The sequence below is a fragment of the Catharus ustulatus genome, chromosome W (assembly GCF_009819885.2).
Source record: "Catharus ustulatus isolate bCatUst1 chromosome W, bCatUst1.pri.v2, whole genome shotgun sequence".
Lineage (NCBI taxonomy): Eukaryota > Metazoa > Chordata > Aves > Passeriformes > Turdidae > Catharus > Catharus ustulatus.
In genome coordinates, this window is record NC_046261.2 from 3308575 (window position 1) to 3335906 (window position 27332).

The 27332-nt window shown below is 44.3% G+C and overlaps 1 protein-coding gene across 3 annotated transcripts in view; it reads left to right on the top strand.

Annotated features, from left to right (window-relative positions):
* LOC117005069 (zinc finger SWIM domain-containing protein 6) overlaps nucleotides 1-27332 on the top strand; it is a 255440-nt gene that overhangs the window by 156271 nt on the left and 71837 nt on the right. For all 3 annotated transcript variants that reach the window (XM_033076307.1, XM_033076305.1, XM_033076308.1), the window contains exons 3-4: nucleotides 16471-16619; nucleotides 17146-17296. In XM_033076307.1, coding sequence (XP_032932198.1) covers nucleotides 16471-16619; nucleotides 17146-17296 — 300 coding nt within the window. The remainder of the gene's footprint in view (nucleotides 1-16470; nucleotides 16620-17145; nucleotides 17297-27332) is intronic.

The window sequence follows — 27332 nt, forward strand, 5'->3', positions numbered from 1 at the left end:
CTCCATCAGGGGTTTCCCACAGGATCACAGCCTCCTTTAGGCACATCCACCTCCTCAGCATGGGGCTTCTCCACGGGCTACAGCTGGACCTCTGCACCCCTGTGGGCCTCCATAGGTTGCAGGGAAACAGCTGCCTCACCATGGTCTTCACTGTGGGCTGCAGGGGAATCTCAGCTATCAGACCTGGAACACTTCCTCCCCCTCCTTCTCCACTCACCCTGGTGTCTGCATAGTTTTTCCTCTCACATATTCTCATTCCTCTCTATGCTGGCCCAGATTGCTTCTGTGCTGTAATTTCTTTCCCATTCTTAAATATGTTATCACAGAGATGCTACTGCTTTCACTGATGGGCTTGGCCTTGGGCAGCAGGGAATTTATAGTGGAGCCGACTGGAACTGGCTCTGATGGACGTGGGGGAAGCTTCTGACAGCTTCTCACAGAAGACACTCCTGTAGCTTCCCCACTACGAAAACCTGGTCATGCAAACCCAATACACCCATAGAAACTACATGGAAAAAATTAACACTAACTCAGTCAAAACCATCACACCAGTACTTTCTTTACATTTTGTCTTATTAGCACTGTCTACTTCACAGTAGTTCCTGTTTTTCTTTAATGTTATGTACTACTGAACAGTTGGTATATTTTACCCAAGAGTTATGAAATGAAACAGAAGATGAAATGACTTATTTCTAAACTTTTAATCTTTTGGGGAAGCTAAGGCATAATATTTTCTAATAAGTAATTTTATCAGGTTTGTTTCTATATAATTACTATTTAGAATAATTCTGAACACACTAAGTTTATAAAACCAGTTACTATTCTGCTGTGAATCAACATACAACATTATTGGTTTCTAGTTTAGACCATTCAATCTTTGCATAGTACACATGCTTTTAGTTGTAATTGTTTTCCCATATCTTCTTGATTCTGCCATGAGATTATATTTACAGTAATTTCACGACTATAAGGCGCACCCTTTTGACTAAAATTTTCCCTGGAACCCGGAAGTGCGCCTTATAGTCCGGTGAGGCTTATCTGATGGACAAAGTTCAAAAAAATTGCCTACCCGGAAGTGCGAGCTGCGAGCCACGGGGGGAGCCGGCAGGGCCATGGTTGTCAGGTGGAGGTGGGGCGGAGCAGGGGCGGGCACGCCCCGGCCCCGTGCAGGCGGAGCCGTCCCTCCAGAGGCACACCCCGGCCCCGTGCAGGCGGGACGGCCCCTCTAGAAGCACGCCCCGGCCCCGTGCAGGCGAAGCCGCCCGTCCAGAGGCACCCCCCGGCCCCGTGCAGGCGGAGCCGCCCCTCCACAGGCACCCCTCAGCCCCGTGGAGGCGGAGCCATCCCTCCACAGGCACCCTCCAGCCCCGTGGAGGCGGAGCCGTCCCTCCAGAGGCACGCCCTGGCCCCGTGCAGGCGGAGCCGCCCCTCCAGAGGCACGCCCCGGCCCCGTGCAGGCGGAGCCGTCCCTCCAGAGGCACCCCCCAGCCCCGTGCAAGCGGGACGGCCCCTCTAGAGGCACCCCCCAGCCCCGTGCAAGCGGGACGGCCCCTCTAGAGGCACCCCCCAGCCCCGTGCAAGCGGGACGGCCCCTCTAGAGGCACCCCCCCGGCCCCGTGCAAGCGGGACGGCCCGTCCAGAGGCACCCCCCGGCCCCGTGCAGGTGGAGCCGCCCCTCCACAGGCACCCCCCGGCCCCGTGGAGGTGGAGCCGCCCCTCCAGAGGCACCCCCTGGCCCCGTGGAGGCGGCACGGCCCCTACAGAGGCACGCCCGGGCCTCGTGGAGGCAGAGCCGCCCCTCCACAGGCACCCCCTGGCCCCGTGCAGGCGGGACGGCCCCTCTAGAAGCACCCCCCAGCCCCGTGGAGGCGGAGCCGTCCCTCCAGAGGCACGCCCGGGCCCCGTGCAGGCGGGGCCGTCCCTCCAGAGGCACGCCCGGGCCCCGTGCAGGCGGAACCGTCCCTCTAGAGGCACCCCCCGGCCCCGTGCAGGCGGAGCCGTCCCTCCAGAGGCACGCCCGGGCCCCGTGCAGGCGGAGCCGTCCCTCTAGAGGCACCCCTCAGCCCCGTGCAAGCGGGACGGCCCGTCCAGAGGCACCCCCCGGGCCCCGTGCAGGCGGAGCCGCCCCTCCACAGGCACCCACCGGCCCCGTGCAGGCAGCACGGAGGGGCGGCGGCCATAGCCCGGCCCCGGAGAGGTAGCACGGAGGGGCGGTAGCCATAGCCCGGCCCCAGAGAGGCAGCACGGAGGGGCGGTGGCCATAGCCCGGCCCCGGAGAGGCAGCACGGAGGGGCGGCGGCCATAGCCCGACCCCGGAGAGGCAGCACGGAGGGGCGGCGGCCATAGCCCGGCCCCGGAGAGCCAGCACGGAGGGGCGGCGGCCATAGCCCGGCCCCGGAGAGGCAGCACGGAGGGGTGGCGGCCATGCCCCGGCCCCGCCGGATGCAGGCGAGCCTGGGGCCCCGCGGCACCGCCCCTGCCAGGTACAGGCGGGCCCGGGGGCCAATGACTGCCGGGTTGAGGCGGGGCCTCGGCCAGCAACCGCGCGGAGGGAGCTGGGGGCGGAGCCTCGCTGCAAAAAAAAAGTGCGCCCTATAGTCCGGTGCGCCTTATCTGATCTACAAAGTTGCGAATTTTGCCAACTCCCGGCGCATGCGCCTTATAGTCCGGTGCGCCTTATGGTCGTGAAATTACTGTAATAAAAATTAATCTACATTTTACTTGTATAATTAAATTCATAAGATTTTTATAAAATTAAGTTCAAAAAATTAAGCATGGCTGAGTAAATAATGTAGCATTGTTTCGTTTGAAGATTAAAACAACTCTTGTGATACTTCAGAAATAAGGACCAGGGAAGCAGTTTACTTAGAAGACTCCACATTCTGCCGTTATACTAACAAAAATTTAGAATCATAGAAGCACAGAATCATTAAGGTCGGCAAAGACCGCTGAGATCATCAAGTCCAACCTTTCAACGATCTCAACCTTGTCAACTAGACCACAGCACTAAGTGCCAAGTCCACTTGTTTCTTGAACACCTCCAGGGATGGAGACTCCAAAACCTCCCTGGGCAGTCTATTCAAATGCTTGACAACCCTTTCCATGAACAAATTCTTTCTGATGTCCAACCTTAACCTCCCCTGGCACAGCTTGAGGCCATGTCCTCTTGTCCTGTTGCTACTTGTCTGGGAAAAGACACCTACCCCCACCTTGCTAGAACCTCCTGTCAGGTAGAGAATGAGAAGGTCCCCCTGAACCTCCTTTTCTCTGACTAAGCACCCTCAGCTCTCTCAGCCACTTCTGATAGGACTTACTCTCCAGACCCTTCCATAGCCCTGTTGCCCTTTTCTGGACACACTCCATCACCTCAATATCTTTCTTGTAGTGAGGGGTCCAGAACTGAACACAAGATTTGATGTGCGGCCTCACCAGTGCCAAGTACAGAGGGACAATCACTTCCCTGGTCCCACTAGCCACACTATTGCTGACACAGGTCAGGATGCCATTGGCCTTCTTGGCCACATGGACACACTGCTAGTTCCTGTTCAGCCAACTGTCAGTCAGCACCCCTAAGTCCAGTTACCCTTCCCCCAGCCTGTAGCACTGCATAGGGTTGTTGTGACCCACATGCAGGACCCAGCATTACGCCGTATTGAATCTTATTTTGGCTTATTGAGTTTACTATTGTACCCTGAGTAATTTGTGATATAGGTTATTCTTTGCCTATTTTAGTTAAACCCCCTCTTTGTTTCTATTTACTTTTCAAGATTAAGTTCTTTATATATAACACCGGTTCTTTAATGTGGTTGCTCAGTTTGAAAGTAGTTGCTTTTAAAATTTCTAATGTAATGATCAAAGTCCTTAAGTTTTTTTTTAAATGCTGCTGCTTCTTATAGCTTGGGAGTTTATTATATTTAAGATACAACCTGCTATGACCATAAATATAAAAGGTTTTTACCCTGTTTTCAAAATGTATTTGGGTATTCAGTGTTACAAAAAATGTGCATGGTATTCCTGTTTTTATTACTAAGTTTGCAATTTATCAATTTTAGTAAAAGAGCAGGAGCATGTATATATGGTTGTATCTATAGACTGAGTGTAAATACTTTACTTATTGTATTTAACTGTAAATACATGATGTTAAACTTATTTCAAAACCCAGTCAAGACAAAAGTTAACAAAGTCAGAAGTTGAAGGAAGGGAGATTAATCTGTTAGTGTCTATAAAGTGAAACAGTTTGATTACAGGTTTTAATATTTAGCATACAGTGCTTTTCTCTTTCATAGTTCAGTTGGGTACTAATTTATCCTCATGACACCCCTTTAAAGTAACACTTATCCTCAGTTTAGAATTGGGGAAAGGGATTTGGTGTTGGTACCAAACTGCATTGCAGTGATTAAATTCAGGGCTGCCCATGTTCCTTTCCTCAGCCAAAATGTCCATCTCCTGAAGCCTTGTGCTTGCTCCGGGCAGCATTGCACTCCAAGCAAGGTTGCTGCCGTTGGGTTGACCCTTCAGATCTACTTGCCAGCTACTGCTAGGACTTCATTTCACAGCTCCTAAGGCAGCTTCCTTCTGCAGTCCTGTTGCTTGTTCAGATTGTGTGTAAAAGCCACGCTATGAAAAGCCAGTGTCCACAAAGGAGACAGAGGAGTCCTGAAACTTTATTCAAATAAAGGGACAGATTCCACTAGGGCATACCCCATGGGGTCTATCTTGAGGTTTTGGAGGGCGCAGCCTATTTTTATCCTAAACTCCTGGTTGCATGTTGCCGTCTTCCTTTTCCCTTTGGCTGAGTTACTAGGAAGCCACAGCCTTCCCAAACGGCCTACCACATATTCCCCCTTGAATGTGTATTGTCATTTTGCCCCAAAGTTCAGAAGTTCAGGCTATCTGAGTTCTTCAACAGACTTTGCATGTGGACCCATTTGCCCTATTACCCTAAAGTTCAGGAGTTCAAACTGTCTGGTCAAACTGTCTGGGTTCTGTAAGAAACTTGTGAAGCTTGATGTTTGTAGAGATATTAAGACTCATTTAGAAGACATTAGCACCCATTTCTCCTAAAGACCCTCACCCATCGAATAGTTTTAAAGACATTAGCACCCATCTTTCCCATCTAGATACTTCTCGTTCTTCAGAAGAAAAGGAGCAGTGTAGAAATCATATCGGTTGCTCAAGAATGATGGTTGTGCTAGAGGGCGAGGAAGCCGACTAGATCAATCAGTGTTCACTTTGGTGAGGAATAAATACACCTAGGGTCGATGGGTCAGTGTGTAGGTATGGTGCAAGTTGCAAGATGTGCCCTGGGTGGGGGAAATGGTTGGAGCCCCAGGCAATGAGTTGTGATCAGGCACGATCCTTTGCCTAACAAAGGTCAAGCAGACCTTTCGCTCTGGCCAGTCAATCACCCAGACACCCTGCAGAAACCAATGAACAACGAGAAGACTACAGACCCAAAATCACCACTGGAATGGGTGCACAGACTGTAGTAAAAGTCCAGGGATTCCTTTGTTCAGGGTCCCTCTTCAGAGGCACCAGCACCAGCTGTTATTGTGTCACTGCACCATGATTAAATTACTTAAAGGAAGCAGAGGTCTGAGACTGCTATGGGAAACCTGGGGTGGAGCTGCTGAGGAAACCTGCTCTGACTGTGGTGTGTGTAGGGAGTCAAGTGGGGCACCCGTCAGCTCACCGGAGCCACCTGCTGTAAAGGGGCTTTGGCCCCAGCAGTGAAAATCTCGGGTCAATGGTCAAACTGGGAAATTTCCTTAATGACTTGACTGTGAGTGTAGTGATCTGGAAAAGTGCCTGGTTGAGAGATGCGGAGATGGTCATGTCTCGACCTTAAAACAAGAATAACATGGGCAGTGGGAGTTGAGGCTTCTCCAGCAGCAGCATCAGGATGCCTGGTTGCTGTCAGGGCTGCAAACGGGGTTTGGACTTGTGCCCAATCTGACATGCCTTCTCCTTCCCTTTTTAGTTCATGGTTATTGCTGAAGACTGCTAATCATATTCAAAGATCAGCAAATTAGAAACCATAGCTAGTGCCAGTTACAGGTATATTGAAAATTTTTTATACATTCTGGTTAAAAATTTGGATCATACTGAGCTGTCCTAGGTTACACTGTAAAGGTGTGCCCAAAAGTATGTATTCTATCATTATCTGCTGAAACCAAGTGGGGCAGTGATTCTTATCTCTGTGGGAGATATCCTCTCCTAATGGGCTATCTGTTAAAAACCAGGTGGGGCAATGTTCTTTATCTTTCCCATGACCCATCCTTCCTCCAGGAAGATATCTTCTGTTCATGGGCCATTGAGTCCCACTGCATGACTGATAAAATTACATCATCCCATTGTGAGATGCTTCACCCAGGGGGAGGAGCCAAACATTTCCTATCTAGATAAAAACTGAGATTTGGAACACCAAGGTAGCCCTTACCCACTGGTTTCCAGAGGACAAAAGCTACACGATCTTTCTACAGGATCACTACTTGAACAAGACCACTTCATCTGGACTGCTACCACCACCCTAACTAGCAGGGTGTCAGGTAGTATTCTGACTCTGTCTGTGTTTTTTTTTTTTTTTGTACTATTGCATGTATTTTATTTTTCTCTCTTTTTTCCTATTAAATTTGTATTTCTGACTTGGGGTCTCTCACTGGTTTTGCTTTCAAACCATTACATATTTTTGGCGTCCAACATGGGGCAAGTGGTACTGAGAAAAGTCAGAATTACAATTTTGTATTTTAGAAGCCACCTATTTGCTATGATGCTCAACATGCTTACATGGGTCTTACATCTAGCTCTCTATATTTTTCCCCACATGGGGAACTATCTGCCAGTTTTAATGCTGCTGTGTAAACCAGGGTATGGTATAAAAATTGCTTTATTGGTCTATTATGTCTATTACATGATAACCTCCGAGGCAATTAACATAATTCGGAATATATACTCAACTTTGCTTGTCCTTGTCTAGGTTGCTACATCTGGGGCCTGAACAGTTGCGTCCAGTCCCTGGGGGGAGGGGTAAAGAATGATTTTTTCCAGCCTTTCAGAACTGACACAGCAGTTTTTGGAAATGTTGAGTTGTCTCTAGATGCCAAGGACAGCATAGTATGGTTGTTCTGCTTTGTCTTCTCTGCACAGCCTGCAACATGCTTAGAAACAAAACACTACATGGTGTGGTGCAGCGTCTTCTTGAAGAAGAGGAAAAAAGAAGCAAAGCAACAGAGTCCATGTCCACTCAGAATGTCACAGAGAAGAACCAAAGGCAAAGCAACAGCATCCTTGTCTATGCAGACTGTCACAGAGGAGAAAGGAACCAAAGGCAAAGCAATAGTGTCCGTGTCTACGCAGACCCCTACAGAGGAGAAAGAAACCAAATGCAAAGCAAGTGTCCATGTCTACACAGACTGACACAGAGGAGAAAGGAACCAAAAGTACATCAGCATCTCCACACAAACCATCACCGAACCAGAACAACCTAGACCAGTAGCAGTTGCCTCCGTTCAGAAGTAGAAATCAAAGAGCAAATCAATCTGTATAGTGACTGATGAGGATGCGGTAGGACCTTCATACCCAGTGGAAGAGTCAGAGCCAGAAATCATCAGTCACTCTCTATCCCTGAGTGACCTGCAGAGGGAATTCACTCGCCGGACAAACGAGTCCATCCCGACCTGGCTGCTCCGCATCTGGGATGCTGCAGCCAATGACACCATTATGGATGGAAGTGAGGCCAGGCAACTGGGATTGCTGTCCCGGGATGTGGTCATTGACCAGGGGATCGGGAGAACCCAAGAAACTCTCAGCCCCTGGCGGCGACTGCTGACAAGTGAAGGAAAGATACCTTTGTAAAGAAGACCTCCAGGTGCACCTAGAAAAATGGAGCACAATGGAACAAGGTATCTGATGCCTGAGTGAATTGGCTGTGGTGCCAATCATTTTTTCAGAAGACAAGAGATTTCCTAAGAGCCTAGATTGTGTGTGGTGCACATCGCAAATGTAGTTGAGATTTGCATGGCTTGGACCAGAGACGTACTACTGTTACCTGGCAACGCTGCAATGGATGGAAGACGAGGACATGGTAGGCATCTTTGTCAATAAACTAAAAATTTACGAGGACACTGTCACCACCCCATTTCGTACCCAGGTTTCGTCCGTGGAAACAAGGCTGGTTGAGCAAGTCCAGAGTTTGATTGAAGAGGGCCATCAGAAACTAAAAAAGGAACTTAAGGAAGAAAACTACCACATCTCACCAGAACCAACAAGAACCTCTGCCATTAGGAGCTAGCGTTCCCCAGCCAGGGAGAAAGAATACACTCCACAATTTAACCTCTGGTTTTTCCTTCAGGAGCATGGAGAAGACATGAGGAAATGGGATGGAAAACCCACCTCCTCCTTAGCAGCCCAGGTAAGTGAACTGAAAAGAGGGGCACCTAACACAAGAAGCTCATCTAGAGTCAACCCTGCTCTGGTCTCTCATGCACAGAACTCCAGACAGTATCAGAATGATGATATGACTGATCCTCTTGATGGGACCACAGGAATCTATTTACAGGAAGAGAGCAACGTGTACCAAGACCAGGAATAGAGGGGACCTGCCTCTAGCCAGGTAGAGGAGAGGGACAATCGGATCTAATGGACTGTGTGGATCTGATGGCCTGGCTTTGGTTGACACGGGTGCCCAATGTACCTGATGCCATCAAGGTATGTAGGAGCAGAATCCATTTCTATTTCTGGGGTAAAAGGAGGATCCCAGCAGCTGAGTGTATTGGAGGCCGAAGTGAGTTTAACTGGGAATGGGTGGCAGAAACACCCCATCATGACTGACCCAGAGGTCCCATGAATCCTCAGCATAGACTGTCTCAGAAATGGATATTTCAAAGACCCAAAAGCATATCGTTGGGCTTTCAGGATAGCTGCTGTAGAGAGAGAAGACATCAGAAAACTGAATACCTTGCCTGGTCTCTCAGACAACCCCTCTGCTGTGGAACTTCTGAGAGCTGAAGAACAACAGGTACCAATCACCACAGCAACAGTACACCGTTGTCAATACCATACCGACAGAGACTCTGTGATTCCCATCCATGAGATGAGTTGTAAACTGGAGAGCCAAGGGGTGGTCAGCAAGGCTCGTTCACCTTTCAACAGCCCTATATGGCCAGTGTGTAAGTCCAGTGGAGAATGGAGACTGACAGTGGATTACCACGGCCTGAATGAGGTCACATCACCACTGAGCGCTGTCGTACCAGACATGTTGAAGCTTTAGTACAAGCTGGAGTCCAAGGCAGCAAAGTGGTACGCGACCATCGATATTGCCAATGCCGCCTTTTCCATTCCTTTGGCAGCAGCGTGCAGGCCCCAGTTTGCCTTCACCTGGAGGGGAATGCAGTACCCCTGGAATCGACTGCCCCAGGGGTGGAAGCACAGTCCCACCATCTGCCATGGACTGATCCAGACCGCAGTGGAAAAGGACGAGGCTCCCGAACATCTACAGTATATCGATGACATCATTGTATGGGGGAGTATAGCAGGGGAAGGCTTCGAGAAAGGAGAGAAGATTATCCAGATACTGCTGAAAGCTTGTTTTGCCATTAAGCGAAGTAAGGTTAAGGGACTGGCTCAAGAAATTCAGTTTCTAGCAGTCGGGTGGCAAGATGGACGTCATCAGATCCCAACAGAGGTAATCAACAAGATCACTGCTATCTCTCCACTGACCAGCAAGAAGGAAAAACAAGCATTCCTAGGTGCCATAGGCTTTTGGAGTATGCACGTTCCCAAGTACAGCCAGATCGTGAGCCCTCTCTACCTGGTCACCTGCAAGAAGAACGATCTCCACTGGGGTGCTGAGCAGTAGCAAGCCTTTGCCCAGATCAAACAGGAGATCGCTCATGCAGTAGCCCTTAGCCCAGTCAGGACAGGACCAGAGGTGAAGAATGTGCTTTATTCTGCCACCGGGAACCATGGCTTGTCCTGGAGCCTTTGGCAGAAGGTGCCTGGTGAGACTTGGGGTCGACCACTGGGATTCTGAAGCTGAAGCTACAAAGGGTCTGAAGCCAACTACACTCCAACAGAGAGGGGGATCTTGGCTGCCTGTGAAGAAGTTCAAGTGGCCTCAGAATTAATTGGCACTGAAACACAGCCACTCCTAGCACCCCATCTACTGGTACTGGGATGGATGTTCAAGGGAAAGGTTCCTTCCACACATCATGTCACCAACACCACATGGAGCAAGTGGATTGCCCTCATCACTCAGTGCACCCAGATTGGAAATCCAAATCACCCTGGGATTCTGGAAATAATTACAAACTGGTCTGAAGGCAAGACTTTTAAATTATCTTCTGAAGAAGAAGAGGAGGAAGTTGCACCTGCTGAGGAAGCCCCACCATATGAAGAGCCAGCAGAGACTGAAAGATGATATGCCCTCTTCACTGATGGTTCCTGCCGAATTGTAGGCACTAACCGTAAATGAAAAGCTGCAGTATAGAGCCCCACATAACAAGTTGCACAAGTTACTGAGGGACAAGGTGGATCGAGTCAGGTCGCAGAGCTTAAAGCCATCCAGTTGGCTTTGGATATTGCTGAACAAGAGAAGTGGCCGAGGCTCTATCTCTACACCGACTCATGGATGGTAGCTAATGCTCTCTGGGGATGGCTGGATCGCTGGAAAAAGACCAACTGGCAGCGCAGAGGGAAACCCATCTGGGCCACTGAGATTTGGGAGAACATTGCCACCTGAGTAGAGAGGTTCACTGTGAAGGTTCGACAAGGATACGTACGTACCCAAGAGTCGGACTAATGAAAGGCATCACAACAATGAGCAGGTGGACCGAGCTGCCAAGGTGAAAGTATCACAGATAGATCTAGACTGGCAGCACAAGGGAGAATCATTCCTTGCTCACTGGGCCCATGATGCTTTTGGTCATCAGGGGAGAGATGCAACATATCATTGGGCCCGTGGCGGAGGGGTGGACCTTACTATAGACAACATCTCACAGGTCATCCACAACTGTGAGACCTGTGCTGCAATAAAACAGGCCAAGCGGGTGAAGCCTCTGTGGTACGGTGGACGACGATCAAAGTACAGGTATGGGGAAGCCTGGCAAATTGATTACATCACCCTTCCCCAAACCCACCAAGGCAAGTACTACGTGCTGACGATTGTGGAAGCCACCACTGGATGGCTGGAGACCTACCCTTTGCCTCATGCTACTGCCTGGAACACCATCTTGGGCCTAGAAATGCAAGTCCTGTGGAGACATGGCACCCCTGAGAGAATTGAGTCGGACAACGGAACCCATTTCAAGAATGGCCTTATAAATATCTGGGCCAGAGAACATGATTATGAATGCATATATCACATCCCTTACCATGCACCAGCTGCTGGGAAAGTTGAATGGTGCAATGGACTCCTTAAAACTAGCCTGAAGGAACTTAGTGAAGGAACCTTCAAAAATTGGGAAATGAACTTAGCAAAGGCAACATGGAGGGTCAAAACCCAAGGGTCCATCAATCGAGCTGGTCCTGCCCAGTCTGAACCCCTGCACACAGTGGATGGAGACAAAGTCCTTGTGGTACACATGAAAGGTATTTTAGGAAAGACTGTTTGGATAAATCCCACTGCGGGCAAAGACAAACCCATCCGTGGGATTGTTTTTGCTCAAAGAACCGGTTACATTTGGTGGGTAATGCGGAAAGATGGAGAAACCCGGTGTGTGCCACAAGGAGACCTAATTTTAAGTGAGACCAGTGTATAAAATTTCATTCTCTATTTTATATATATATATTATATATATATTTATGTCTATAAGAGGGTATTGGTTTGGGTATGATGTAGATGGTAATAGAATAAGGGGTGGATTATGTCCCAGGTTACAATGTAAAGATGTGCCCAAAAGTATGTATTCTATCATTATCTGCTGAAACCAAGTGGGGCAGTGATTCTTATCTCTGTGGGAGATATCCTCTCCTAATGGGCCATCTGTTAAAAACCAGGTGGGGCAATGTTCTTTATCTTTCCCATGACCCATCCTTCCTCCAGGAAGATATCTTCTGTTCATGGGCCATTGAGTCCCACTGCATGACTGATAAAATTACATCATCCCATTGTGAGATGCTTCACCCAGGGGGAGGAGCCAAACATTTCCTATCTAGATAAAAACTGAGATTTGGAACACCAAGGTAGCCCTTACCCACTGGTTTCCAGAGGACAAAAGCTACACGATCTTTCTACAGGATCACTACTTGAACAAGACCACTTCATCTGGACTGCTACCACCACCCTAACTAGCAGGGTGTCATGTAGTATTCTGACTCTGTCTGTGTTTTTTTTTTTTTTTGTACTATTGCATGTATTTTATTTTTCTCTCTTTTTTCCTATTAAAATCGTATTTCTGACTTGGGGTCTCTCACTGGTTTTGCTTTCAAACCATTACACGAGTGTAGCCTATATATGATCTTGTGAGAAAATATTGCTCTGAGTCAGAAGTACCTGTAGTACTATGCTGAATAGCATTGTAGAGCTCAAACCCTCAGCTTGATCTCTTCAGTTTTTATAGTCTTCTTACCCAGTGGCATGAAAATAGCACTGGTGTAAGTATAGTAATGCTGAGCCACTGGGGAAGGTATAGTGCAAACTGACTGATTGTTGCCTTTTTTTCCCACCTGGAAATGAAACTCGAGATAATTTTAGTAAGGCGGTAATATAAGAGTAGATCTTTGTTTGAAAGCCTTCAGGGCAGTTATGGAAAGATGTCCATAAAAGCCCACCCTCCAGAGGTGTGTACATTTTTATAGGTTTTAGGAAATAAGCATAATTGATAAAAAGCACCAAGTAGGAAGACAAGTGATGATGCAATTCCCCCTCCAGGTCAAGTCCCTTCTCTGGAGTCCCCCTGTCTGCACTAGTTATCCTTTGTCCATGAAATGTATCTCAAAGTGTTTTTCTCGGCCTTGGTTCCCAGGAAGAACCAAGATGGACTGAGGCCTTGTACCCTCTGAGGCCTGGAGCTCTGGAATTTGTCTTTCTACCTAGGGAAAGGCCATGGAAAAGTACTGGGAAAACCAGCCACTAGTACAATAGGCTACAGAGCTGCAAATATATGTGTGAAGAATATGGAGAACATATAAAAGAAATAAAGAAAAAAACAAAATGGCATCATAATGAGTTTTTTTTTTAAATGTAAACAGTTATGGAAAGAATTTTTTTCCCCTCTGAATAGGGAAGTGTAGCTGAGTGTTACTGTATGTGGTTCCAATCAGTGAAAAGAAACAGTAACATGGCGACTTTCTTACATGAGCAAGAAAGAGCAGTTATTGAAGGAAATAATGGATTTAAATAGCACACATTGTGGAAAACAATTTAAAGACATTTCATTGGACAGAGGAGAAACACCCTTTTAAAAACACACTCCGTGAGTAGTCATGTACACTGCAGGTGTTATAATCTTTGCTTTGGATTCCTCGTCCTTGAGAAGCCTGAGAGCAGAGCTCCTGCAGCTTGAGAAACTGGTTGCTTTCTTGGTTCCCAGGCCAACATCTCACCTTTTTAGTTTTAAAAAGAAAGAAAGAAGTATTTGTAATCCCTTGCAGGGCCCTTTGCAAAGAAGAACAAACACAACTCAGGAGGCTTGGGAACATCTTGAGTGACAAAGACCTGGTGTCTTCCTCTGCATGAAAACCCATCACCAAGTGAATTACAACAGTGAGAAATTCACCATTAAGTGATAATTCTAATACAATAGTGAAAACTGCCACCATTCACCAGAACACATATCACCAGTTCAAACATGAACAGATGAATATCCATTCCCTGCTTGTAGAGGGATCATCTGGTCAGGTCAACAGCTGAGAAATCTCAGGATTTTTAAAATACAAGTTAAATGTAGCCATACTTTCACCAAAAAAACAGGAAATAATCTCTCCAACCAGTTTGTTAGGTAAGAAAGTTGGCAGTGTTTTATGCAGTGCTGAGGTACATGGGGAATCAATCCACCAAGAATATACACCAATTATAAAAACTTCTATGTATTTATACATTTTAGCAAACAAAGGAATTTGCGTTCATTGGCTACAAGTTACATTGTCTACTAATTAGAATTCTATCATCTATTGGTTAATGATTTATTGCTTCTCATCCTAATTAGTTCACATTTTCAGTCTTTTTATTATCTTTTTCCCAGATAGGGAGAGTTTCAGAACAATTGCTGAATTGTCTTTTTTAGTTTCTTCCTTATCTCTGGTTTCTGCAAAATGTCCTTGTAGTCTATAAATTCTGTATTCCTGCTGTCCAGTTCTCAGCAATGTATCTTTCTCTCAGGGTTTAACTTCCTCCCCCGAGTCTGAGAGCACCAAAGCATGTCAAGTGCTAACTTTAATTGTTTTTCTAATACATGGACATCACCCAGAGCTTGCCCATCAGCCACTATCTGTTTCAAAGATTAAATCTCCCCTCTTGTTGATTAGGTCCCAACATTTTCCCCCACTAGTGCATATATTCCTTTTTAAAGAAATATAATTTGTTTGGTAACAATACCAAGATTATTTAAAGATAAATTTCCCTTCAAGTGGGGGATAAATATGTGTTTTGTATATTGGTGCTTTTTATATATTTCCTTTTCACAGGTTTTTCTTCTGTTTTAGAGCAATAAAATATTTAAACTATTTGCAAGGTGATACTACAAACCTGGGTCTGTTCAACAACTGCACTGCTTGATCTCATGTGGCTTGATTTCCCTTTTAATCTAGTTTTTTGCAACTGAAGACTTATCAGCATGTGATACATGTAGCTGACTGAATTTAAAACCCCTTAAAATTAACATGGTAAAGATGGAAGTACTCACAGAAAGGCAAGTTTCTCATTCCTTGGGTTTTATACTGTCTTGAACTGGTTTCCTGTCTTCTAAGACAGTCTTATGGTTCCTGTGGAAGGCAGAAGAGTTCTTTTGCATCTTCAAAAACACAATTTCTTATTAATCTAAAAAATATATATGGACAATAGTGCAATGTTCACAGCTGTAGGCTCTGATGTTGGAGGCAGTTTAGGAAGTTGCTGAGTTGAAAGACTTTTTTACTCTCTCAGCAACTAGTAGACAAGACATCCCTCTGACCCTCTAAATCGTCTGGTTGTATTTTCATTAAATAAAGTTTCTAGCATTCTCTGCAACCGCTTAAAAGATTCCCTTATATGGCAGAGATACAATTGTGAAATAAAGGCTTAAATCAATAGAATCAATGTTTATATACATCTAAAGAGTTGTAGCTATCTTTGCTTTTCATGTTCTCAGGACTTCTTTGAAAGTAAATTTTTACAAATCTGATAATGTAATTTTCCTTCCCTGCCAGTATCCTTCTTTTAGTATTGGCTACAGAGGTAACATTATCTGGGATTTAAAAGTGATAGTGTGATGCAATTCAATTTCTAACATCTTCTCAAAACCTAACAGAGATAGAGATTACACAGTTGTGACAAGCCCTAAAACAAAATGCCAAATTAACTTCAGTCTTGGGCATGATTAAAATTCCTTACATCTGAGTATGGTGATGCATTACCATTTTGCCCCCTGAGAGTCTAGATAAGTGCTTTTCAACATTTTCAGTTAGAATACCTGTTAAAAATATCCAATGAAGATTCAGGTTTCTTCAGAAATATGTAGATTGTTAGATACTGCAAGAACTTGTTTTATTTTTGCCAGACTTTAGAAAAGGCCATAAGGGGAAAATCACTGATCTCAACTACAAAATTTTAGTTAGAGCAACCTGTGGCTAAAGCACTGCCTGATGTAAATCCAGTCACTTCAGCTGGCACTAAGCTAATTCAGATGGAGTTGCTTTGAATTGACTGTGTGCTGACGACATTGCCTAATGTAAAAATGCTCCTTCAGAAGCACCACAATCTTACACAACTGTAACTTATTTATGTTAATGCCTTTAGTGTGAAAAGACTTTGGATTTACTAGAGAATTATTTTTTATTCGTTATTCTTTGTTTAGCTTTGCAGAGCCATCACAGCTCAAAGGCACTGAAGTGATGATTTTCCTCATGTTCATCAATAGCAGTGCTTATTAGCAGTAACTTAAACCTGAGCAAGATTGCTGAAGGTACAGAAAGCACACACGTGTTCTGGGGAGAGTAGTTTTAACATTGCAGTTGTTGAAGTTGTTATGCTAAGTGTAATTTTGTTTGTAAAAGCATTCTAGAATAACTGCTGAGGTGGGAGGAAGAAACTCATCTTGATTTTAATGTTTTATTATAAAATATTGTTTGTTTAAATACCTTTTCATAAGCTGTCATTTCTAAGTGCTTAAGACTACTTAGGAGAAATTTAGGTCTATTTTAAAGAACCTTTAAAGTCAAGACATCCAAAATGGGACAATAAACAAATCCAAACCCCTTTGTAGTACTAATTTGCCCTGGACCCACAAACCTCTTCTTTATATAGAACATAATTATTTATCTTCTTGCTGTTTGCAGGTGCTCCTGACCCAACAGCAGGTGCTAGCATAGATGATGAAAACTGCTGGCATTTGGATGAGGAACAGGTCCAAGAACAGGTTAAACACTTCCTCTCCCAGGGTGGATACCATGGATCAGGGAAGCAACTCAATTTGCTTTTTGCAAAGGTATGTTGAGTACTCAAACTTCCCTCTTTTCTCTCCCCCCACTCCCCCATCCAGTCTGTACTTGTTCAGGTCTCACTCAAAGTCCTGATGTTCTAAAACAAGACAAAGCCCTGGGAACAAGATAGGAAGTTAATAATGCAATGCGACGCAATCTAGTGTGCCTTGAGATTAGTTTAACAATATGAAGCAGCATTTCAACTGTCTGCAGCTTTGCTGTTTTCTTCCTTCCTACCTTCAAAATGTTGGAGAGACCTGTAGAAATTATGGTCTTGCAGCAGCTTGCATAATACACCTGTGGATTAATTGTGGAAGAAGTGTGTTTGCAGAATTGCAATGGGATACTGAAACTAAAAATTGTTAAAATTGGGAAGGCAGATTATTTTTTTTACTTAAAAATTTCACATCAAATATATAAATTATATGTCTTATTTAACAGAGGTGGAATGTTTAACACTTCAGCATATTGTCTGTACTGTGGTTTGTTTTGGGGTTTTTTCAAGTTTATATTAAAAGACTCATTTCCTAGGTGCGAGAGATGCTAAAGATGAGAGATTCAAATGGAGCTCGCATGTTGACATTGATAACAGAACAGTTCATGGCTGATCCTCGTCTGTCGCTTTGGACACAACAAGGAACTGCAATGACTGACAAGTATAGGCAACTCTGGGATGAACTGGGTAAATGCATAGACTTCAAAATCATTTAGGTGTTCATGTGTATAATGAAGAAACAATTACATATTTGGGGTGTAAACATTGTGGTACTAGGTAAAGCAAGTTAGAATTTTCTTCAGGTTTGCTTGTTCAGTTAAGGAATTTCTGATCTACTATATGAGACAATTAGAGTTGGAAGAGAGAAAGCATACTATGAAACAAATATGATTGCAACAGGTTGTAAGTACCTGAGGAACTATTAAAACAATAAAACAAAAAGTGGAAATGTAGCTACACAACTGAGGGTAAGTATGGAAGCCACTAGAGCTAAACAGGAAAGCTTAAGGAAGAAATCAATTAACAACTAGAGAGAAACAGAAGGCAAAAAGAAAAGATTTATAAAGAGTATGAGACTATAGCAACAAAGGAAAGCAGAAGTCCCTTGCTGAGTAGGAAAGGAGATCAAGTAACAGAGGGCTATAACAACTAACACTGCTTCATAGGAAAGGTAAGTTGTGACCAGATATAACATGTACTATGGAGAGAAGAACACATGCTGAAATGGGGAAGGAATTATTTAAACTGTTGAAGTCTGAAGACACTTGCTTTAAAGTGTTCAAGAAACTCACTGAGAGTTTTGAACTGCTACTTCAGAAGTTCTCAAAATCTATAGGAATTCATGGTAGGAAAGGGACGTTAAAAACAATTTGAAGGTAAATGTCACCAATATTTTAAAGGTGGGTAGGTGAGTGGAAAGAATAATATTAAGTAACCACCAGCATTGTTTTCTTAGATTTAAGGTACTGGAACAAACCACTAACCAGTTGGTATGTAAGCATATAGAAGATAAAAGCAATTATTTTCAATACAGTAGTAAATGTAATTTGTTTCCCTAAAAGATAATTCACTGAGCATATGAGTGAAGGAATTAATGTGCATATCTTAGCTGTAGTAAAGTTTTGGATGCTGTCTTGGAGGCTTTCTCAAAGCAAATTGAAAAGATGCAGCTCAAATGGAATTGCCTTGTGATTCATGGATCTTGGAGTAGTTACCTGTGCTGTCATTCAATCTGGAAAGACACTTCAAGTTTAGACTTACAAGAACATGTCTTGAGATGTGTTCTGGTCAATATTGCTTTTCCTGACTTACGTGGCATGAAATATTCAAATAAATATATATAAATATAAAAGTAAATCAACAAAACCAAACAAAAAACCCAAAACAAAGAAACAAAACCCAACAAAAATAATCCCCAAACAACTCAAAACTTACTAAAGATGCCCCTTGGGACAATATGTAAACACTGCAGAGAACAAAGCCAAACCCAAAATTCTACTGGTACATTTTAAAGGTCCAAAATCAAGCTAAATGTTGCATTAAGGGTATAGAAATTTAGCAGAAAATAAAAACCCTTGTGTTCCAACTGGTCCTCAGAGGGAGTGGGTGCAGCTAGACTTAGTTTTTGATTAGAACCACTACAGTTCCTTGTCAATTTAATTACCTCAGTCCCGAATGAGTTGCATTAGCCAATGTTTATATTTGTTCAGTCCAATTATATAACATCATTCAATTCTGGAATGCTGTTAACTAGGGTGTGAAAATTGACTCCAATACCCATCCCACCACAGTTCCAGCTATCTGGTGTTGCCATTGGTTTTCTGATTCCCTTTTGATTTGTCCCCACAAAGCCAGGGAAAAAGACTTCATTCAAAGGGGGCAAAGTGTTAGTAGTCCCAGCATGTGTAGCCATTGCCAGCTCTCTATTAGTAAGTCAGTAGACTGTGTTCCATCACTACTAACTCACACAGTGTGCTCCATAGAGGTTATACTTAGTTCTGAACAAATTATGTCAAACTCAGTATCATTGTTAGTCAAATGAGATCAAGTGTCATTGAGTGGGGTGATATAGTTTTGACAAGTACAACCTAATCTTAGAGCTCAAACTAGTGGGCCCAATCTCTGCATTTCAGATTCATTGGAGTTGCAATTATGAACTCCAGTACAATTCCAATTATGATATTTTGGGATATTTGAGCAAGAAACATTTAAATTTGTGTCCAGAACATCAACCTGTATGGGGTCATCTGGTAATCCAATTGTTCTTTCCCAATCAATGCACCAGTTGGTAGTTGCATATAATGCCAGTCACCGCATCGTGGCCCTCCCCACTCCCTTGGAATATGCATTCCCCATGGTGTATCAGCACATGTATCCTCAGGAAGACAATAAATTGTCTCAATTGAGTCACTATGAGTCTCAAATTTCAATGATGATGTTACAGTTCCATATAGTTGTATTATTGTTGGTCCACTTTAAAACACATTTTCCTTCCTCAGTTTGACAAGTCAGATTTGTGTGATTTTTCCACATAACCTCCCAAGTTTTAGTCAAACCCATAGTGAAATTCCCCAAGTTACTCGTGAGTTGGTAGATGGAGGAAAAGGTAAACATGTGGTGATTTGACTAACATTATGTGTATGTCCAAAAACTCAGATTAACTGCAATGTAAGATTTCAAGAAATCCCTGAACTTCTGTATAGTGACAGTAAGCATAATAAAGAGCATTTTACCTGCATTATTATTCAAATTTTATTTCCCAAATTATCACCAAAATCACCAGTAGTCCTTGCAGGCATTCTAGTTCTGTATATGACTGCTTCATTCCACATGTAATTCATCCTGTTAAGAAAAAAAGTGGACAGATGCTCCATCTTCTTGTTAACTGGCAAGGTTAGGTCAAGTTGAGGGTATGATCCATCCATTCTCACTCACACTAGAAGGCTTGCATGCCTTACCAAGATTCGAGTATCTCAGTTCAGTATCATTGAAAGAATGGGAGCTAAACTCCAGTGGTCTTTCTGGACCTTGTGGTCCCTTTTGCCGAAGGTTACAATGAGAGCCATGCTCACTGAACCCCCATTCTACATGGATTGGATCAGTCAGGTGTATAAGGCCAAGCTGTTGGAACAGCCTCAAACTCTCTTATTAACAATTCTAATACATTTGTGTGCTGTTCTGTCCATTCCCACGACTTTCCTTTTCTGAGCGGATTGTATAAGGGATGGGCAATAATAGAAAATCGAGGAATATGTTTATGCCAGTAGCCTAAAGTTCCAAGAACGTCTTTACAAAAATGAATTCTGCCAGTGCTACATTTTTTTCAGGGTGTCCATAGGAACAGAACTGGCTCCTTTAATCCACTAGACTCCTAAGAATTTGACTTCTTGTGCCGAGCCTTGGCATTTTGATTCCAGAACTTCCAATCCCAATTCAATTAGTGTTTCACTAATGTTTTTCATTGTGTCTTTTACACTTCCTTGATCACCTCCCCTATTAGATTATCATAAATATATTGATATAATGTAATGTCAGGTGGAATAGGAATCTCTACTAAGACCTTAGCCAAAGAACTGTGAGAAATAGCAAGAGAATGTTTATATCCTTGTGAAAGAGTATTGGATTCCTTTCTGTGTAAAGGCAAACTGTGCTTTATCCTGTTCAGGGAGGGGAATAATGAAAAATATGTCTTTAACATTGAGGGCAGCCATCTAAGCATGAGCAGCACCCAGTAGCAGTATCACTATCTAGACAATGTTTGGAACTGCAGCAGTTAGAGGTGCGGTATTAGCAGTTAACTATCAATATACCTTGAAATGCCAGTGCCAGGTCAGTTTCTTTACTGGCCACACCAGTGAACTATAAAGCAAATTAGTCCTTTTAATGATGCCTCTTTTTTTTTCCAAATCTGTCACCACCTCATCAATCTCCATAAGTGCTGCTGTTGGCAGGGGGTACTGTTTTACCTTAGTAATTTTAGAAGGCAGCAATGATATCAATGTCCCTAATGAATTGATAAAATTTTCCAAGCCTGAATCATCCCACATTCTTTCAGATTCTATTTGCATTCCCAGCAACCCAGTGCCTTCCACTGCGAAGCTCCACAGAGTTTCACTGGGAGTTTCCAGGTTTGCCCATAAAGTAAATCAAATCCTAAAAGTTTTAGTTGGGCAGCCCCCACAAGCACTTCAACGTTAGTAAATTGTTTTTCCCCCAGGAGCCAGATGGAAATTTTTGCTGTTGGACATTCCTTTATTATACCATCAATTCTGGTAAAATTTTTATGATCACTGAGTATATTTCCAAAACATTTGCTACTTCCTTTGTAATCACTGACATTTGGGGGTCCCTGTGTCAATTCGAAATTTAACCATAATTTTTCACGGTCTGACTTGAATATCAGTAGAAGGTTCAGGATATTTGCCTTGGAGCCAATGTACTGCTAACACCCACCAAGTAGGCTCAGGTGCTTTAACAAGGGTTATCTGACCCATCCCATCCAGCATCCATAATTCACTATTTCCTGCACGAATTCACTCCAGGTAGCTAAATGCATAATCTGCCCCCAGCCCCCTGGATGCCCAGGAACTGTGGCATTTTGGACATGAATCTGCTGCATTTCATCCTGAAAGTTTGCTATAAAAGTCTTGAGACTGTTCAGAAGACTCCGAATAAGATGGGTTAATCTGGCTGAATCAATAGGGTAGGGGTTAACATAGGAGACCTTCTAAGTTTGTCCCTCTCATACATAGTCTGTATACAAACTGTTTTCTGCACGGAAGCTGCAAGATCAAAGAATCAAGCAGTTTTAATAACCAGTGGATCTCCTCTATCCTGCAGATCTATTCCTCCTGCCCAATATACCACTTGTGCAGTTAAAGAATAATTATGATCTCTGGGAGCGGTGGTTAGAAATATGCCAGGACCCCAATATCTTCCAGCTTCTTCTTCACTTGACAAAATCCAGTCCTCTCTGGTCAGAGAGACTTGTCACATACATTCCATCTTGGAGAGGTGGATTGGCTCATTAGCAGTTCTATTTTTTTCTTGCAGATATTTTTCTTGTTTGTCTACTGCACCCAATTCATTTTTAAGTTTCCAGTTTCCACCAAAAGGGAGTCTATGCAAATTTCCTTTTTTTTTCCTCCAATTCCTTTTTCAAAGGCCAATAATGCTTTTAGCAGATTATTTTCAAGTTGAATCACTGAATATACCACACTTAGAATTTTTTTTGGATGGCAAGCATTCTTAAGCCTCTTCTTGTGCATAGGATAGACAAGTACAAATAATTCCCTTTTCCAGCTTTTAGTTTCTGTTCTGTTAGACACTGCTCAATACACATTATTATCATAACTTTCCAAAACTTTTAACCCAGTCTTTCCTAGCTTGTGAAGGTGCACACTTACATTTCTATAGCAGTTTATCCATGGCAATCCTGTCAACTATGTTGATTTTCTGTTGCATTAAGGGTATACAAATTTGGCAGAAAAGAACCTCCCTTGCATTCTAGCTGTTCCTCAGAGATTGGAGGGGTTGGGTGCAACTGGGCTAAATTCCTGATTATAACCAATTCAGCACTCTAAGTCTGATCAAGTTTGATAAGAAGAGCTTTCACAAGCACAGATGCACAAATAGTGGGATTTACCAATCCAATAATATAGGTCTGTTCACTTCTGGGCTGTCTGACACTTACTAAGCAGGTCTAGGCAGCTTCTTTGAAGCTGCTCTCTTGACTTTTCTAATTCAGTTTTATTTATTTGAACTACCTTTCCTCCTATAACCAATCTTACTGCTTCTAGTCTTCACTAGATCTGCAAAACTCCTGGGGCAGTGTTTATCATCTCAGATGTCTCTGGTCAGTGTGCGCTTGTCTTGTTGTTACAATACAGTTATTAAAATTATTAGAGAAAGGCCTCTGCCTGAATAAAGGTGCAAATGAGACCATATGCCAAAGCCAATAGTATGGATTTTATTTAACAGTAAATATAAGGGAAAGAGAGAAAGAAATAGAAAAATAGGTGGTGGGAGGAGAGAGAGTGAAGGAGACAGATAAAGTAAAAAACTTCACCACTCCATGGATCCTGATGGAGTCCTGTTGATCCTCTTTTTCTGGTCCTCTCAGTGATGAGGGTCCAGCAAAACATAGAGTTCAATGGATTAATATATGTTTGGGCCAGGTGAGAATGCCCAGGTACCTCCCCTGGTGGGGAGGCAAGTTTGACACTCTCTTGCAACAGACTCTGGATCTGTTGCATCATTTTTTCTCATGCAGTCCTCTGGTGGAAGGTTTCAGGAATGAGTCTGGGGGGAGCACTTTGGGTGTCTTGGATGGTTTATGACATCTCCTCAGCTGCCTGTCACATGAATGTCCTGTGTGTATGTGGCCTTCCTGAGGTGAGGGTGTTTTACGACTGAGCTAGTTTGTGTTGAGGGAGGATGGGTGTTAACTCCCTCTGACCAGAGGTTATGCCACACACCCAAAAACTCCCCTCCTCCCCCCTTGGTTGGGGGGGAGCATGTGCAAACCTGGCCTCAGCAGATAAGTCTGTGGACTATGTGCCCTGCCCTACCCCACAATCCCAGCCAGAGCTGAATTCAGTACAGTGTCTGGGTTTGGCTTTCTTGTGGATACACTCTTCTCCCTCAGCCTTGTTTACTTCTCACTAGACCTGAAATAATTAGACAATATTGTCACCTTTATCTTATCTCAAGTTCCCTTAGGAAAGGCTTAACTCAGTCCAAAATTCCAGCCAGGAGGCATATTTATGGATGGGTGGACTTTAGTGGTCACAGCTTTTTTATACAGTTTTGCCATAATGGGCAAAAAGTCCCCCATAACAATGTTTAAGCCATTAACCATAACATTTCAGTCTCTCACACTTCTATAAAGCAGTCTAATACTGTTCTAAATTAGAGATACAGTTTACAGGACTCCATTTAGAGTTTAAATATACAGTAAATTCACGAATACAAGCCGCATCTCTGGGTGTTGGCAAATATTTCGGTTTTTGTCCATAGATAAGCCGCACACGAATATAAGCCGCTTTGTCGTTCGCAGCGAGGACCCGCGTGCAATTAGTAACAGAACCGCGGGAGGGCGGGGTTTACTGGTTGAGCTAAGGCTGTGCAGGCTCGGCCCGCTAGGGGCCGCTGACGGGGCCAGGTGGCCCAGCCCGGTGCTGCCGCTCGGGGCCGGCCGCCGCTGCCACTGGGCTCGGTCACCCCGGGTCGGCGCTGCCCCGTGGTGGCAGGCAGGGACGGAGCTTCCCCCGCTCCTACGGCAGCGGCGGCGGGCGGGGACGGAGCTTTCCCGCGCCCGTGGCGCCGGCGGCGGGCGCGGACAAAGCACCCCGCCTCCTCCCCGAGCCACGGCAATGGCGGCGCGCACTTCCCGCCCCCCCCCGGGTCGCGGCAATGGCGGCGCGGGGCTCCCGCCGGCTCCCCGAGACGCGGCAATGGCGGCACGCACTTCCCCCCCCCTCCCCGGGCCGCGGCAATGGCTGCGCAGGGCTCCCGCCGGCTTCCCGAGACGCGGCAATGGCGGCACGCACTTCCCCCCCCTCCCCAGAGCCGCGGCAATGGCGGCGCCCCCCCCGTCGGCTCCCCGGGCCGCGGCAATGGCGGCGCCCCCCCCCCTCCTCCCCTGGGCTGCAGCAGAGGAGGAAAGAGAGCTCTCCCGCCTCTCTCCCCGCCCCCCGTGCTGCCTGCAGGGAGCCAGGGCAACACGGTAACACTGTAACAATTGCGAAATGCCGGCTTTTACTGGCCGGTGCTTGGCTCGGCACTCTGGCTGGCACGTCTGGGGTTGTAAATGTCAGAAAATTATTAATATATTAGCCGCACCCGACTATTAGCCGCACTTCCGGGTTTCCACCAAAATTTTTGTCAAATTGCTGCGGCTTGTATTCGTGAAATTACTGTAAATACAAAGATACGCTAGAACTGGTTTTCTAAGAGTGTAGTAGAATAGCTTGTAAGTGTAGAAGAATAGTTTGTAAGGATAGTGCAGAAGGCAATCTTTCCCAATGAATTACAACTGTACTGATTACCGAGAAGCAGAAACATTCTTGCCTGCCCAATGAGGATGGGTGTTATAAAAGAGTGGGCTTGCTGTCTGTAAGCTATAGTTGTAGTTGGAGCTTCAGATTTAGAAGTTGCTGTAGTTTAGGATGAAGCCTGCTGGCTGGGCTGTGGTGCAGTATGGGACATGTGGTTGTGCAAGGGACAGACAGGGTTAGGTGGCTGGGTAAGGGACAGCTTGGGGTTTAGCCAGTCATGCAGAAGGAAAAAGGAAACTTGCAGAAAGGAGGGAAGGAGTTAGTGTTGTGTGGAGCTGCCTGTAAGAAAAGGAGTCAATACTGTGTGAAGCAGCTAATAAGGAAGGGCGTCAGAGTTGCCGGAAAGAATTCCCTGGAAAGAAGGCATGAAGAGTCTTTATTAAAGGACTGGTGATGGTGCCAGTTGTGTCTGTCTTGAAATAATTACTATATAGAGGTATTCTAAGAATTTTATGAAGGAGAGGCCCTCTTCTCTGTTTTCTTGCTTTGTAGTCTGTGAGTGATTTTGCAAATGTAGGTGATATCAGTATAGTTACCTGTTCCTAATAATAGAGACAAATGAGATAATAATCAACAGACTAGAGATGGCGAACTTTGAAGCTGTTAAAAAGAAACTTGTTTGCTCAAGGCAACACTAGTTCATGAAACTCATTATCAGATTGTGTTGCATTAAGAGTATAGGAATTTAGCAGTAAATAAAAAACAGCTGGCCCTTACATCAGAGGGGCTGGATGCAGCTGGACTTAATTTCTGATTATAACTAATTTGGCTCTATAAGTCTGGTTGAGTTCAATAGGAACTTCTATGAGCACAGATGCATGAATAATGCATTTTATTAGTCCAGTACTATAGGTCTGGTCGCATACTAGAAATTTTTGGCCAATCCCAATGGGATAGAACAAGTGCATGTTATAGGTGGTGTCAGTCATACACATATTACATATCTTATGCTCTTCCTCATTTGCATTCCAAGGGGGAAAGATAATATATAAATGGGGCTTAATGAGAGTCTTAGTTACCTTTGGTCAGAATTTATAGTTGGCAAAAGAGGTAGAATAAACACTTTGGTCTTCCTTCACATGCTGAGGCAGCAGTGAAGGCTGTCTGACCTTCATCAGCAGGTCTTTGTGTGCATCACTATCTCTTTAATGGACCAGTTTTACAAGGAGGCTGTTTTTTGGGGTTTTTTTGCAGTGAAGGGAGTGTGACTATTGGCTAGTATAGAGTTGTGGGTGCTCTTCTGTGTCTTACTGAAACAGCATTGGGCTGTGAAGCCTCTGCGTCATTCCAGACCTCCTTCAGTCATTAGGCCTTGCTTAAGTCAGGTGCAAGATTAGCAACTGGTCTAGCTCATGTTTTTCTTGACCAGCCTCATCAATTCTTCACTGACTTAAAAAAATACTGTACAAATCTTACCATTTAACACACTAGATGAAATTAAATCCAAACAAGAATAACATGTTTCATTTAGAAAGGAGAAGTCAAAAGCAAAATTCAAGTTTTCCCCTGTTAAAGATGACAATAATTGATTGCATGTTGTCTGGTGGGGGTAAGACTGGGTATAACCTGTTTAGCGTACATTGTGTTCATTCAAAATGAAACATTAGACTAATAAAGTGCTAACTGTGGTTTATATAATAGAATTTTGTGATGGAAAACCTTATTGTCAGAGTAGGGAAAGCTCTGTCAGAGAATGTAGATATAATTACTTTGCCCTCAAGCATGCCAATGCTTTTAATATGTGATTTTTAGGATATCTTGGTGAAACACTAATCTTAGAAAAATTAAGATTTTAGTTAAACTTAAATAATTGATTGATCATCTGTCATCTCATGTTTGCTCAGGTGTGCTTACAATGGGAAAAGACGAAACTGGTAAGCAGGCCTGAAGAAGCACGAACAATCGCAACCAGAAACCCATTCTTTGAAAAATTGGAATATCCCCAGAAATCATTTGTATTGTCATTAATAGAAAAGGGTCGAAAGTTCCGGGCAAGGAAGACTCGCCTTACTTCCTCCTTTTAGGACCCCTCCCCACAAAAACCGACCCCAGACTTAATTCAAGAAGACAACCATGCATACTTAATAGCCATTCAAGCTAATTACCATAGAAAGCAGGGGATGGGAGGGGCTGGTATTATGAATACGTATTTATTTAAACCTTTT